The sequence below is a fragment of the Pimephales promelas genome, chromosome 15 (assembly GCF_988280905.1).
Source record: "Pimephales promelas chromosome 15, fPimPro1.hap1.1, whole genome shotgun sequence".
In the NCBI taxonomy this organism is placed as follows: Eukaryota; Metazoa; Chordata; class Actinopteri; order Cypriniformes; family Leuciscidae; genus Pimephales; species Pimephales promelas.
In genome coordinates this window covers 26,224,671-26,238,195 of record NC_142783.1, presented here as the reverse complement: position 1 = coordinate 26,238,195, position 13,525 = coordinate 26,224,671, and the positions used below count along the sequence as shown (strand labels likewise).

At 35.9% G+C, this 13,525-nt stretch overlaps 3 protein-coding genes across 6 annotated transcripts in view; 1 reads left to right on the top strand and 2 right to left on the bottom strand.

Annotated features, from left to right (window-relative positions):
• The window catches only part of arhgap5 (Rho GTPase activating protein 5), a 35,438-nt gene extending 34,020 nt beyond the window's left edge, over positions 1-1,418 (bottom strand). The window contains exon 1 of the mRNA XM_039668393.2: positions 1,212-1,418. The gene's annotated coding sequence lies outside the window, so the exon portion shown is untranslated. The remainder of the gene's footprint in view (positions 1-1,211) is intronic.
• Positions 1,419-6,523: 5,105 nt separating this feature from the next.
• On the bottom strand, positions 6,524-12,074 carry nubpl (nucleotide binding protein-like). 2 transcript variants are annotated; one of them, XM_039668404.2, is made up of 11 exons: positions 11,717-12,074; positions 11,277-11,424; positions 11,115-11,149; positions 10,894-10,984; positions 10,740-10,779; positions 9,922-10,012; positions 9,470-9,563; positions 9,097-9,182; positions 8,809-8,929; positions 8,576-8,658; positions 6,524-7,465 (listed from the first exon to the last, which is right to left on the bottom strand). In XM_039668404.2, the coding sequence occupies exons 1-11, from the start codon at positions 11,846-11,848 to the stop codon at positions 7,409-7,411; spliced, it is 978 nt and encodes a 325-aa protein (XP_039524338.1). In that variant the 5' UTR covers positions 11,849-12,074; the 3' UTR covers positions 6,524-7,408. The 2 variants fall into 2 exon arrangements, with proteins under 2 accessions (XP_039524338.1, XP_039524346.1); XM_039668412.2 differs by lacking the exon at positions 11,717-12,074 and having other exon boundaries at positions 11,115-11,165; positions 11,277-11,408.
• Positions 12,040-13,073, top strand: dtd2 (D-aminoacyl-tRNA deacylase 2). 3 transcript variants are annotated; one of them, XM_039668425.2, is made up of 4 exons: positions 12,040-12,128; positions 12,225-12,340; positions 12,421-12,490; positions 12,608-13,073. In XM_039668425.2, the coding sequence occupies exons 2-4, from the start codon at positions 12,227-12,229 to the stop codon at positions 12,928-12,930; spliced, it is 507 nt and encodes a 168-aa protein (XP_039524359.1). In that variant the 5' UTR covers positions 12,040-12,128; positions 12,225-12,226; the 3' UTR covers positions 12,931-13,073. The 3 variants fall into 3 exon arrangements, with proteins under 3 accessions (XP_039524359.1, XP_039524368.1, XP_039524378.1); XM_039668434.2 differs by having other exon boundaries at positions 12,068-12,340; XM_039668444.2 differs by having other exon boundaries at positions 12,068-12,340; positions 12,402-12,490.
• The last annotated feature ends 452 nt before the right edge of the window (positions 13,074-13,525 follow it).

The window sequence follows — 13,525 nt, the reverse complement described above, 5'->3', positions numbered from 1 at the left end:
CTAAGCCAGGATTAGTCCTTAGTTCAATTATGGCATTTCAGTAGTTTTTATAAACGCGCCGCAGAAAAAGAAAAACATTACTGGTGTGCATCTTGAGGTAAAAATGTCACTGACATTTTAAGATATGGCCGTGCAAGCTGCTTTCAGTTAAAACAGCTCAAACATGCATTTTAGTCTGGAACCTGTCAAACCGGGGGAGAGACTTTTAAAAGAACATTTAGATTCACATAAAGTCTCTAATGAATCTTTTAGACTATCTTGGTAACCGTTTTGACCAATTGAATCGAACCGACTCAAAAGAACAATCGGCTCAAAAATCGATTCGCTTTTGAAATGCACATAATTTACTTAATTTTTCCGGGTCTGGAAACACTTTTTGAAATTATCTTATTTGGTATGAAGCATATATGATGACAAAACAATAATTTTAACCGAATTAACCCTTTGTGTTGTAAATGTCATAAATAACGGCCGCATTTATGGGACATCAAAGACAAGACCTCACGAAAGTCAAATCACGGAAACATTGGACATCAGTGTCCAGAAGCGTATGTAAATGACTGCGGACTGTATTTCACTCGCCAGGATGTATAGCAGACAGAAGCATCTGCTGAAGGAATTCCGACCAGCACGCGAGCAGCAGCGCTATTGTTACGGCGAGTCGCGAGCCACACTGCGATCAGATGTGGACGCGACGATTCCCAGAACCAGTCCAGTGAATTATTCATAATGATTGCTATAACAGCGAACTGAACGGAGGGTCCTAATTGGCATGAATTTGTGAATCATTTACTTAGAAACACCTTAACCCAGTATTCACAGCATTTAAATCCCAGGATTTGATTTTCACGTCTGAGTAGTTTTATCGCATCAAATTAATTACACACACGCGCTTGTTCTATTAAATAACCAGGCGATTTGGGTCAGTTTAATGTGTGTTAATATGCTTTTTTTCGCATCGACCCGGGCCTTGCTCCTAACAAGGCATTAGATGCCTCCTTTGCTTGCTAGCTTCCCAGTTAGCCAGAGCTAGTTAAGTGTGACACCGACACAACACACTGTAGGCGAGACAGACAAATCTGTCCATTTACCTAAAGGTACACAACTATCGCTTACACATAGAAAAAACAATCACACTTTAACCAAATTCAGTAAAGCAAACGACAAAAAAGCTTGCTAGAAAGTCACATACTCCGTGTGCATTCCCCTACCTAACATGGTCGCTCCCAGCTCCCGACACCACAGATAGGAGGTGGCATTCCAACTATTTCCTTTAATTTCAACGGATGCGATTCCGAAACAAATTCCAGTTTTGTTGTGTTTCCCGTGGGTGGTTGGAGTAATCGGCAAATTTTCTCGAAAGTGGTTGTTTTCAGTCTTTTAGCAGTAAGTGGTATGCGTGCAATCGGAGAGCCATCCCCTCCCCTCTCATTCCAGTCAGTAATGGCGACGGATAGATCCGGCTCTCACTCACTCTCTCCACAGTCCACACTAACTTTTCCATTTCGCTCACCACGGGGGCACGACGCGCGCTCACGATTGCCTCTCAGGCTCATGTTGGTTAATACTTTCTGATTTTTTATATCTTAATGTGATCTAAGCTATAGCAAAAAATAAGTAAGTAAAAGCAAGGAATAAACCATTGCAAATGCATCGATTCCATCTATCTATCTACCTATCTATCTACGATTGATGTTGACTGGAAATAACAGTAGTAGGCTAGCATTGGAAATACCACTAACGTTTTACTTCAAGGTTGCTGGTTAAGTTTCAAGTTGTTTCATTTATTTTGGCCTTTTCTATGGATTTTTTTGTGTTCTCAAAAAGTAAGTTAGGCTAGCCTACCATTTTAAATTTTTTTTTAAGTGCCTGTCTTTTCTTCAAATTATGTATTTTAATACATATTTGTTTGTATATTTTAAGTTGTGAAATATTTTTATTGCACACCTCTTCTATTTTACATTATTTTTGAGCTGGAAGTTGAAGCTCTGTTGACCTGGTCTGGTCAGTTTAAATGAAGGCTCATCTGCTATTTCAATGAATGACACCACAGATTAGGAAGGCCGGTCTTATCCTGTTTGCGCAATTTTTATCTGTTGTTATGGAAAGATTTGAAACAAAGTCTAAAGTTAAATTTAAAACCAATTTCTGAACCCAGCTTTTATCATGAACTAGTTTGTTATACCTTTACTCCATCAATATGTCAATATGAGTGAACTTAGCAAACATCTGTAGTCTATACAGTTGTTGTTGTTTTTTGGACCCAGAGGTTATGTTTACCATTTGAGTTAACTGCACTGACGTTAACGAACCCATACATTTTGGGTTTTCACAACCATGTCATGTGCTCAAGCCTTTATTTGAAATTAGTTCAAATAAAAACTTTCAATTGAGCTTCAGACACTAGCATATCTAAAATCAGTGAATTACCAAAAGACCCCTTCAGTGTTCGCACATAAAAAGGTTTTGAAATAAAATATGTGTGTCCGGCAAGGATCCTCTGCTACTAAAACCTGCAGAACTACATGGGTGGGTCTGATTAAGGAATGACAGTAGTCAGCCCACGCTGCTGCTTCTCTTATGTATGATCTGCTTGTGTTTTATAAAATAATTTTCTATTCAACAAATCTAGCTATTGTCTAGGGCACATCTGTTCCCAAGACAACGCCTACTGTGGTCAGCAGCAGGCCCCTCCCTGTCCCGAGCCACAACATAAATGTCAAGTTTCTCTTTTGGAAAAGCAAATGGTCAATCTAACCACTTTGGGTCTGAAATCAATGTTTTGTCATGTGGTTAACAACATTTTTGTTTCTATCCATTTAAAGAAAGTGCAATGAAACGTACCACCGCAGGTTATAAATGTGGTACCACAATTAATAAAAAATGTTATGTTTTCATTTTTAGAGGGTAGAATTATTTTACCGTCAATGTTTGCTTCAAGTCATAACATATTTACGTACTGCATATATACCATTCAAAAGTTAAAAAAATATTTTTTCACTGTTTTTGAAAGAAATCTCTTACGCTCGCCACGGCTGCATTTATTTAATCAAAAATACAGTAAAATTGTGAAATGATATTACAATTTAAAATATTTCAAAACTGTCTTTATTCCTGTAATGACAACGTCTTCATTGTCACATGATCCTTCAGAAATTACTGTCATATGCTCATTAGGTGCTCATTTTTTTCAGGGTTCTTTGGGTCTGCCCTTAGTAGATCACGCCCATAAATCAGATAGTTTGACTACATATGCCTCTTTTATCCAAAGCTTCTCTTGAACAATGATTTAAAAGACTGCCGAATGAATTTCATCACAGTGTCATATGTGTCTGGATTTGACATTCAAATTTTATTGCCATCAGCCACATGCAGCCCTCACTTCCTCTAAAAAACATTTGAAAATATCCCTTTGAAACTGTTTTTGTGTCATTCTGGATTCAAAACAGTGGTATTTTGGTGTTATTTAAATACTGCTACAGTATTTATTAATATTTTAAATTAGCTTTTATTTTTTTCAATTTAGTAAAAAAAATGTTTTAGTCAACAATAACAGCATTTACTAATTGAGATATTTTTTTAATTGGTCATGCTATGATATAGAGCCTAACAGAATTCAGTAATGCTAACTTCCCTGACACAGGCTGTATGCAGATCAGCAGTAATTCATGTTCATTAAGGCAGCTACTGCTCACTAAACACAAACATGTGGACATCAAACGCTTAGCATCATACCTCACTAATATGTCTAGCAGTGCCTTCCCTTTTTTTACGTCATGAATTATTTACCCCCGCCACCCCCCACCACCCCCAAATCTCCTTCCAACACCCCTCAGATCTGCTATTCACCGTCAGCTGTGCTTGCAGTCTTGCTGAGAAGCTCTGATGTCCACACCCTTTGTGTGAAGCCTGATTGTGCAAGATTGGGCTAGTCATCGCTGTGTGGATTAAATAGCCAAGCACTTAGGTAAATGTTCAGGAAGGGTATCCCCCAAAGTTCTTTATATATAGACCATTTCACAAGATGTAAACAACACTGGTCCAGAAGCACTTCCTGTTTCAGTTTTTTAACACTACATAAAAGCTGGGATAAAATACAACCAACAGAACATTTAAAACTGAATAAAAAAGTTAAACAAACATCTTTAAGATGTTTTCTTTACATGTGAAATAAAGAAAATAGTTACAAACTGAAACAGGAAGTGCTTCTGGACCAGTGTTGTTTACATCTTGTGAAATGGTCTATATATATATATATATATATATATCTGTATATATATACCTGATCAACTACACAAACTACGTCTTGGTTTTATATGGCTAATATTGCTTATAGAGATGCCCCCAAAGTTTACTGTTAACAAGACCATGATGCTAGAGAGTTAAAAGCAACTCACAGGCGTTTCTTTAAGCATACATCGCCCTCTCTCCCTCCCCTCATATCCTCCTCTCCTGTTCCCTTGTGCTGCAGTGCAATTGGAACCAGCTGCTGCTGCTATTTAACCTGAGTAGCAGCACATTGCCATGGTTATGGATCCACGCTTAGGATTGTGGGAAGGGTTGGGTTTCCGGGTCATTGAGGAGAGTATGTGTGGAATATTGTCAAAATGTCTCTCTAATGTCAAAATCTAAAGCTTAAAAATGGATGAAAAATTAAATAAGTTCTGAAGAATTCAAGCACAACTTAATTTGGATATTTGGATATTTTAGTTAAGCTGACAGGGGGAGAAAAGATGATCTAACTTAACAGAATAAATAAAATGGGAAAGCTCAACATGGTGCACTCTCAGGAAATAAATGTGCATAAAACATTATCTTTATGGGGCACACTTCAAAAACTTAGAATTGTAAGTAACATGAATAAAAAAATAAGGTTAGGCTAAATGTTATTTTAATGTGTCCCTGTTACAGTGTAATTATACGTGTTTGGTTCAGGGTTAGTTTATTTAGTTATTACTAAAATAAATACATGTAACGTGTATATATATATATTTATATATATGTGTGTGTGTGTGTGTGTGTGTGTGTGTGTGTGTGTGTGTGTGTGTGTGTGTGTGTGTGTGTGTGTGTGTGCCGCGTAGGTCCTTTTAGGGGTAAATAAGATGCAAAGTTGTCCCTAGCACACAATAATGCCACCCCCTTACACACAATTATATCCGTACAATTTTTGCACATTTTTTTTCCTGAATCAGGTCCCCACATATAGCATTAAATAAGAATAAGATATTATACATGGCAACATTATGTTTTACAGGACATGTTTTAGAAATGACCTGAAACATGCTCAATCATGTTGTTTGTTAATCTGAATATGTCATTGAGTCACCAAAAACAGATAGTGGATGGGAGTTGTCTGAACTAGGATCAGCTGGTTGGTTCATTTTTTTTAGTTATATATATATGTGTGCTTTGAAAAACCTTGGCTGCTCATTGCAGAGCCATGGGTGGAGCATTAAATCCAACTCCCCCTCTCTGGATGTAATGTAGATGTAATGGGTGGAGCAAGAAGCTCCAAACACACCCTAACCCTACCCATAACCCTGTCCCTCCACCCATTAGATCCACAGAGGTGGAGCTGGACTAGGTCAAGCTCCGCCCATGACATCCAGAGAGGGGGAGCTATAGTGAGAACCACTTAATGAAAAAACCTTGGCCTCAAAAGGCATGAACCTTACATAATTGTAATCAATTATACACATGTATTTTATTATGCATGTGCAGATCTTAATTTCAGCCAATATGCATGAAGCCAATACTTTAACCATGAAGACTTCATGTACATGAGGATGCAGAGAAAGCTTACTATAGTTATAGTATTGTGTCAGTTAACTTACAGTGATAGTTGATGGTCATTTGATCGTGGATCTGACTGAAAATGTGTTCTGTTTTACTATAAATAATGTAAATAGAACAATTTACAGCCACGGGACCAACAACATGCAATCCGTGTGATCTTTCTTGAGCAAAATGCATTAAAAAAATGAAATGATTTCTCCTTAAATGTCTTGTTTGCACCTCAGCTTATTTTATTAACAGTATCTGCTCATGAATCAAAGATGACACAGATATAAGACTGTCCTCTTGGGCTGCACAGATACCCCGTTTAATTATTAAATTTTTCCCCATAGCCTTGGGAGCTATAATCTGTATTTACCACATGGGGCAAAGTCTGCTTTTATAATGTCACAGATAACACCCCAACGACACTGGGACATGTTTTAGAAGTCAATTTCCAGCAAAACTGGGAATTACCTGAAACATGCTCAATCATGTTACTTGTTAAGTAATCTGAATATGCCATCGAGTCTCCAAAAAAAACAAAGTGGAAGCAGCTGGTTGGTTTTTTCAGTTTTCTCCAATTCATTGTGAAATCCCCTTTCCGGGACAATAATCTCAAACATAATTTGGGTGAATTCCACATCTCTATATGAATGGATGTTTATTTGCCCTTTTACACACCTCAATGACACACTCAAGGCAGTGTGAGTCACACCACTGCACTCAGTGACATCATCAGACAAAGCATGTTATCGGGATAGCGCTTTATTTATAATGAAAACAAAGAGAAAATAAATAACACCAAATGTGTAACTGTCCAAATTCAGCTGAGGTCATTGTACAGCTGAAACCCCGGGGTCGTTCTTCTGGGAACAGTTAAGCAATTGAGACTAAAAGAAAGCAGAATAGCTTCATTGCGGTGATGAATCACAGACTGGTCTGTCTGGCCTGTTACACAGGGGTGGACTGAATACGGCTGTTTCAGCTGAGTCAAGGGTACTCTGAAAATATGCAGGAAGTGACCCTGTTTTTCTCATCCCGTGAAAACTTCATCCCACTTTCCTACTGGACTGGAACCATTTTTCTTTATTAAATGGAGTTAAGTAAGAGTCCAATCATGTTAACTATCATAATAGGAAAAGTCACAGTTTAACTGAAAGACCTCATTTAGCTTGTTTCACTATAAATCAAACACAAAGCACAATAAGATGCGGAATACATTTGCAGTGCCATCAAGTGGCTAAGACCTGTAATGAGCATCTTCATCTGAAGCAGCACTAAATTTGCGCTTTATCTCAGTTCCTTCCAGGTAAACACAACTATTCTTGAGGGAAAAGATAAACATCTTAGATTTGTACATTAAAAGGGCCACTACATTAGCGAATTTAAAGTAATCTGTGATTTCCCAAACTTTTCAAACTCAAAATTATTTTATTAATGTGAGTTTTTTTTAATGCCTGTAAATAACATTAACAGTATGTCTGTATATAAATAAGATAAATTATAACATCCTAATAGGCATGTGATACCAATTTAAATGGGTAAATAAGTTGATTAGGAGGCAATGATATACAATACTGACATTTTCCTCAGGTCACCAAGACTACATTAAATCTGGAAGTCATTTAACTTAGATGCTTCCCAGTCGCCGTACTACTGCTGCTGCAACTCTTCTGTAAGCTTCGGCCTGCAAGACAGATAAATATGCATAACTATATTAGAATTAGTTGTAAAATTATTTGTTATTATATTATAAAATTAGTTCATAAATGTTTTTTTCCAAATCTTGTTAAAAAATAATCTGAAACTTGGTTTGGTAAGTTTAACATTTTACGACCAAAGTACTTTAAAGTCATATGAGTTCAGTGATGTATTTTTGGCAGGACTGTTAAAGAATATATAGAATTTAGTATTCAAGTATATTCAGGTAATATTATATTATACATTATGTACCTATATTTAATTGAGCTATTTGTACAAAATTTTCAAGGTATAAATGACTTTATTGCCAACGTGTAAACAGCTTGCAACAGAACATTAAAAAATGTTTTATGTGAAGGATTGGGGATGTTTTTGCTGGGAAAAACAAAAGGATGTGATTCCCGAAAGCCTCTCTTCCCTTCTATGTCACATGAAATGAATGCTTACACAATGTTCCAGATAATACCGAAAGAGCCATTTTGTACTGTAATGTCAATGTGTTGTGCAAAAAAAAAAAGGATTTCAGTTAACTTTTTAGTCTAACATAGACGCATCTACAGTATATAGTCTATAGCCTCAAATATACTAAACTATTATATATATATAATTGTGTAATTTTATCTCATATGTTGTCTGTCGACAAAATGCGAGTGAATTGCAGAACTTGCAAGCATCTCCACATCTCTATGATCAGAAGTTCTTAACTGCTTACTGCTGTCATTTTTGTTGTGTGTTTATTTTGTTATTGAGAGGAAAGGACACAGCACGTATTTACATATATATATATATATATATATATATATATATATATTACATATATCAGGGCATTGAATGATGTAACATTCAGTTTCTTGTACGTTGCTGGCTGCAGTTCACTTAACGGCCACCGGTGTCGCTAACAACAAGGGTTTCTGAATTGTACAAATTCGTAGATTTTTATAATAAACACATGCTACTGAAATGGTTTAAAATTTTGGATTAAAAATCTATCAATATATGCTACTAAAGTGGTGTTGTAGCAAATTTTGCCACTCAAAGATCCTGAAAGGCAGAAAACAATGAAAAGTAAGACAGGAGTCCATTATGATCCACTTACTTCTGGGCTATTTGGGGACGACACAACCACAGGCTGTCCTTTGTCTGATGTCTCTCTAATGCTAAGATGAAGAGGAATGTCTCCTGCAGTGAGAACAGAGAAACAGTGTGTCTTCAGAGATTGGCTAATCCACTTGAATCAAATCTAGGTACAAACAATTGTATCATATTTCATAAATGTCATGCTAAACAATCAATCATAAAGAAATATATTTTGATGAAAGATGATCTTACCAAGCATCTCAACACCGAGGGTATGAGCCAGCTCTTTAGCCCCATCAGAGCCGAAAATGTGTGTTTGATGGTTGCATTTGGGACAGTGAAAAACACTCATGTTTTGAACCAAACCCAGTACCTGAAAAAAAGTGCAATTCACATTCTTATATTTATATTTATAAAGCAATAAATAAATACTGATACTAATCAGTTAAATGTGACTGTCACATTGCTTCAATGTAATTACTTTACACTATAATTAAATGAAAAGGTAGAACCCTTTAAATACCAAAGCAAATGCTTTACCGGAACGTTAACCTTTCGGAACATCTCAGCACCTCTTCGTGCATCTAGCAAGGCAATGTCTTGAGGAGTGGACACTATCACAACACCTAAGAGGTGAAACCGACATAAGCCCACATAAAGTATACAGAAAGACTTGTTATTCAATGAATAAACCTGTCAATTACTACTTAGATTGTGATATAGAGAGGTAAAAACTGATTTCATTATGAATGTTCTGAATACTAGTGTTAATGCATCCCATCTGATAGAAGAAATGACAAATCAAACCTTAAATGAGAATCTGAATCTGAAAATCCATGGTGCTTTGTTGTGATTTACATTAGGTAAAATTCTTATTTCCGAGTATAAATCAGCCATTACATTTTTTATTTACCTGCTATAGGAATGTTCTGAGTTATAGACAGTTGGACGTCTCCGGTTCCAGGTGGCATATCAATCACAAGGTAATCCAGATTCCCCCAGTCTACCTGCAAGGGAAAACTCATTATAGTAGTGAAAGAAACAACAATTTTAAATAAATTGTACACACTTTTGCATGGAAACACCAATTCATGCACATTCAAGATTAAGATATGCTAATGAATGGAAACAGAACTCCATTGAAGAAATCGCATCTATTTGTGCTGGACGAGGACCATGGAGAAAATTTATTGTGGTGAGCAGGACGAGGCCGAGGGCCGTGAGAGACCAGGGCGCCGTGCAGGTATTGCTCATTAGTAATCACGCCACCGGCCTCCCACGGCCCTCGACCTCATCCTGCTCGCCACAATTATATATTTGATAAATCCCATTATCAACAGCAATTTCTACATCTAAATTACACACCTGTCTAATGAGTTTCTCAATAGCTGACATCACCATCAGACCCCTCCACACAATAGGTGCCACCTCTTCAACCAGAAAGCCCATTGACATGCTGTAGAGGGCAGGGAAGCAAACTTTAAGACATTAAAATAATAATAATAATAATAAATTTGGAGAAAAAAATAAAATAAGATTTTTGTTTATTTGTTTTAAAAATAATTTTATCATTTTATTCAGCACGGATTATCAAAAGTGACAGTTATTCAGTAAGTGACTTTTATACAGCAAAGATGCATTAAATTGATTAAAAGTAACAGTAAAGATATATTGTTAGAAAGAGATTATAATGTTACAATAGATTTCTATTTCAAATAAATGCTGTTCTATTGAACTTCCTATTCATCAAAGAATCCTGAAAAAAATCTCATGATTTACACAAAAATGTTTAGCCGTTTCCAATGCTGATGATAATAAATGTTTGTTGAGCAGTAAATTAGCGTATTAGAATTATTTCTGAAGGATCATGTGACACTGAAGACTGGAGTAATGATGCTGAAAATTCAGCTTTGCAATGAGAGGAATAATAATAATTGTATTTAAAATATATAAAAATAAAAAAATAAAATAAAAAGTATTTTAAATTTGCAATAATAATAATAATAATAATTTGCAGTATTACTGTTCTACTGTATTTTGATCAAATAAATGCAGCCATGCTGTGGAGCATAAGATACTTCTATCAAACGACACCGGAATATTTAAATGGTAATCAATAATATTAAATATATAATATAAAATATAATTGTTCCATTACAGCTTTAATTCAGAAATGTACTTACCAAGAAATTCCAAAATTTACAAGTGGCCTCATCAAGTTATCTGAAAATAAAGAGGAAAAATGGATCAGACATGACTGACTAACTAACCGGATATTTTTATTTTTTATTATTTTCATGATTTTTGTTTCAAAGCAAATGTGGCCACAATACTCACTGTCTGTTAATTCAGGGTTTCCTTTTAGGTTCATTAACTTGGGAACTGAAGGGCCATAAACATCAGCATCTAGAAGACCCACTGATTTACTCTACAAGCAAAAACGGTATAAAAGAAGATTTATTTTTACTTTTTACTTTTATTCAAGGCAAATCATCTGCAATAATTGTGTGGATTTAATACAGTGGCTTATATTGGGTTATCTGGATTATGTACGTTACCTGATCATTAGCCATAAGTCCAAGAGCAAGATTCACTGAGAAGACACTCAACTAAATTAGTGTTTCAGAGGAATATAGCAGTTGACCAAAGGCATATTTTTTATTGTTAGATTATTGTGAAATGAAACAAACAAAGGTCAAAGAATGCAAAAGACAATAGACCTGCTGTTGTGGACTTTCCCACCCCTCCTTTCCCCGATGCAACAACAATGACCTCCTTCACTCCAGCTATTGGCTTCTGTTTTGGCAAACCTCGTGCCATGTGCTGCCTCTGTCTCTCCTGTAGAGCTCGTTCACCAGCACCTGAAGTCTAACACAATAAAGTGTGAGCATGTGCACCACTATTACGGTCTATAATTTAATGTAGTTGAGTTTATGCATCTTTGTGCAAAAATACATGCTATACAATAAGCAATATTTATATATCACCTTTCAAGAGCTTAAGGATACTTTACATAATGTTGACAGATGCAAATATACAATCTTGACACAAAAACATGAACAGGCAGGGGGACAGTGATCATATTACATACGAGACAAAACCAAAGCAAGCATACTAATAATGGCAAAGTAATCACTATCTATTTCTGACATATTCTTACCTTGAAACGAATTTCCTGGCTATTTTGATGTGATGGAACAAATCTGCTAGGCAATAGCGATCTGCCTATAATATTTGAGGAAAATGTATATATTTGAAATAGCTTTTTGTAGCTGTACTGTAATTGAACCATCTTATCCGGTTTATAAAAGATCACAGACTATGTCACGAGCAAAATAAAGACTACCACCGCGGTGGTGTCAGTTTAAAGCACGTGGATACGCTGGAGTTTCAATTTATTTCTTTAAAAACATTAAAGATTGCAAATACAGTGCAGTTAAGTTCAAAATATATGGCATGAGCTGTCGTGCAGCGCTGCACTGTCTCCTGTTGATGACGTATAATGTTTGGCTTCACACGCGGAAACGGAACCCCCTGTAATTCCAGAGTTCATTTCAATTACAAATGAAACAGTTAAGTTGACGCATCAAAACAGATAGTATTTATATTATCTTGGAAGTAAATTGGTCACATTCGTAATTTTTATTGTATTCCGTCTTATTTCGTAGCAATGTCCGAGAGAACAGATAACGACATGAAAGCGCGAGTGATTCTCCAGCAATGTCTGCATGCTCGACTGCAGGTCAAACCTCCAGATGCTGAGAGTGAAGCTGAATGGGTTGAGGTAGCAGAAAAATAACTATACATTTAATGTACAGTTTTTGCTCAAATGATGACCTGTCCAGTGTATTTCTGATCATTCAGATTAACAGGGGAATGGTTATCTACATCTGCTTTTTCAAAGGTGCAACTGAAGATATAATCCCCAAGATGGGTATGCAATTTCTCTTCCCATTTGCAATAAAACATACTGTATGGATTAATTCTGAATACAATATATAGGCTGGGCAATTCAATAAGAGCTTAAATGACTGCTTTTTTCCCCTCTCAGTGAACACTCTGCTGAACATGAAGCTTTGTGAGAACGAATCTGGAAAGTATACCTCAGTCCTTGCACTACCTGGCAGTGTTCTCATAGTTCCACAAGCCACACTTGGAGGAAAACCAAAGGGAAAAGGGATGCAGTACCATGGCAACATTGGGAAAGATGAAGGCTTAAGGCTTTATGACAGTTTTGTGTCTCTCTGTCAAAGTGAACTCTCAGCCTGTAAGAACAGTGACACTGTCACAGAGGTCAAACATGGAACCTATGGAAACCGACAAGTACTGAAGCTGGATACAAACGGACCATACACTCATCTAATGGAGTTTTAAGAATGACTTTTTCACTTGTTTGTAGATTCTTCTTCACAGCAGTGGTCGGAAGTGGTGTTGAAGGACTTGATCATGAATTTCAAAAGTACAAAAGATGTTATTGCACATTATAGTTCCACTCCTGATTAAAGTGCAAGGCATGAGCCTGGTGTATGTGTCTGCATTTATGTGTTAATCATCTAATGTGTTAATCACCTATTTGCCGTAATTCTGATAAAATATGGATATATTTAACAATAGTCTAAAAAGATAAAGAGAGTAAGAGAAGAAAGAAAAGAAAAAAGAAGAGGGCACAAAAAGAAAAAAAACTGAAATTGTATTTAAATACATATTTAATTCTTCTTTGAAAAAGCTAAAGTGGGGTTTACTTTTCATAAATTTACATTTATGGATATGAAACTTTACAATATAAGAAGATTTATCTTGTCTTTGACATAAAACCCCCAAAAAAGAATATGTCTATATGATTTATGTGTCTATATAATCAATAAACAAAAAAAGTTACAAAAAAAACAACAACTTTTGGACAATCAGAGCATCAATAATGTTCCAGAAAGACAGAGTAAAAAGACATTTCCAAAACAAATGATCAATA

Excerpts from the sequence above, each read along its gene's own strand:
- dtd2 (XM_039668425.2), top strand. The coding sequence starts at position 12,227 with ATGTCCGAGAGAACAGATAACGACATGAAAGCGCGAGTGATTCTCCAG. Across the intron at positions 12,341-12,420 it reads GTGAAGCTGAATGGGTTGAG|ATTAACAGGGGAATGGTTAT; the intron begins GTAGCAGAAAAA and ends CTGATCATTCAG. Across the intron at positions 12,491-12,607 it reads AGATATAATCCCCAAGATGG|TGAACACTCTGCTGAACATG; the intron begins GTATGCAATTTC and ends TTCCCCTCTCAG.
- nubpl (XM_039668404.2), bottom strand. The coding sequence starts at position 11,848 with ATGGTTCAATTACAGTACAGCTACAAAAAGCTATTTCAAATATATACA. Across the intron at positions 10,013-10,739 it reads GTAAATTTTGGAATTTCTTG|CATGTCAATGGGCTTTCTGG; the intron begins GTAAGTACATTT and ends TGCCCTCTACAG. Across the intron at positions 9,183-9,469 it reads TCAGAACATTCCTATAGCAG|GTGTTGTGATAGTGTCCACT; the intron begins GTAAATAAAAAA and ends TTCACCTCTTAG.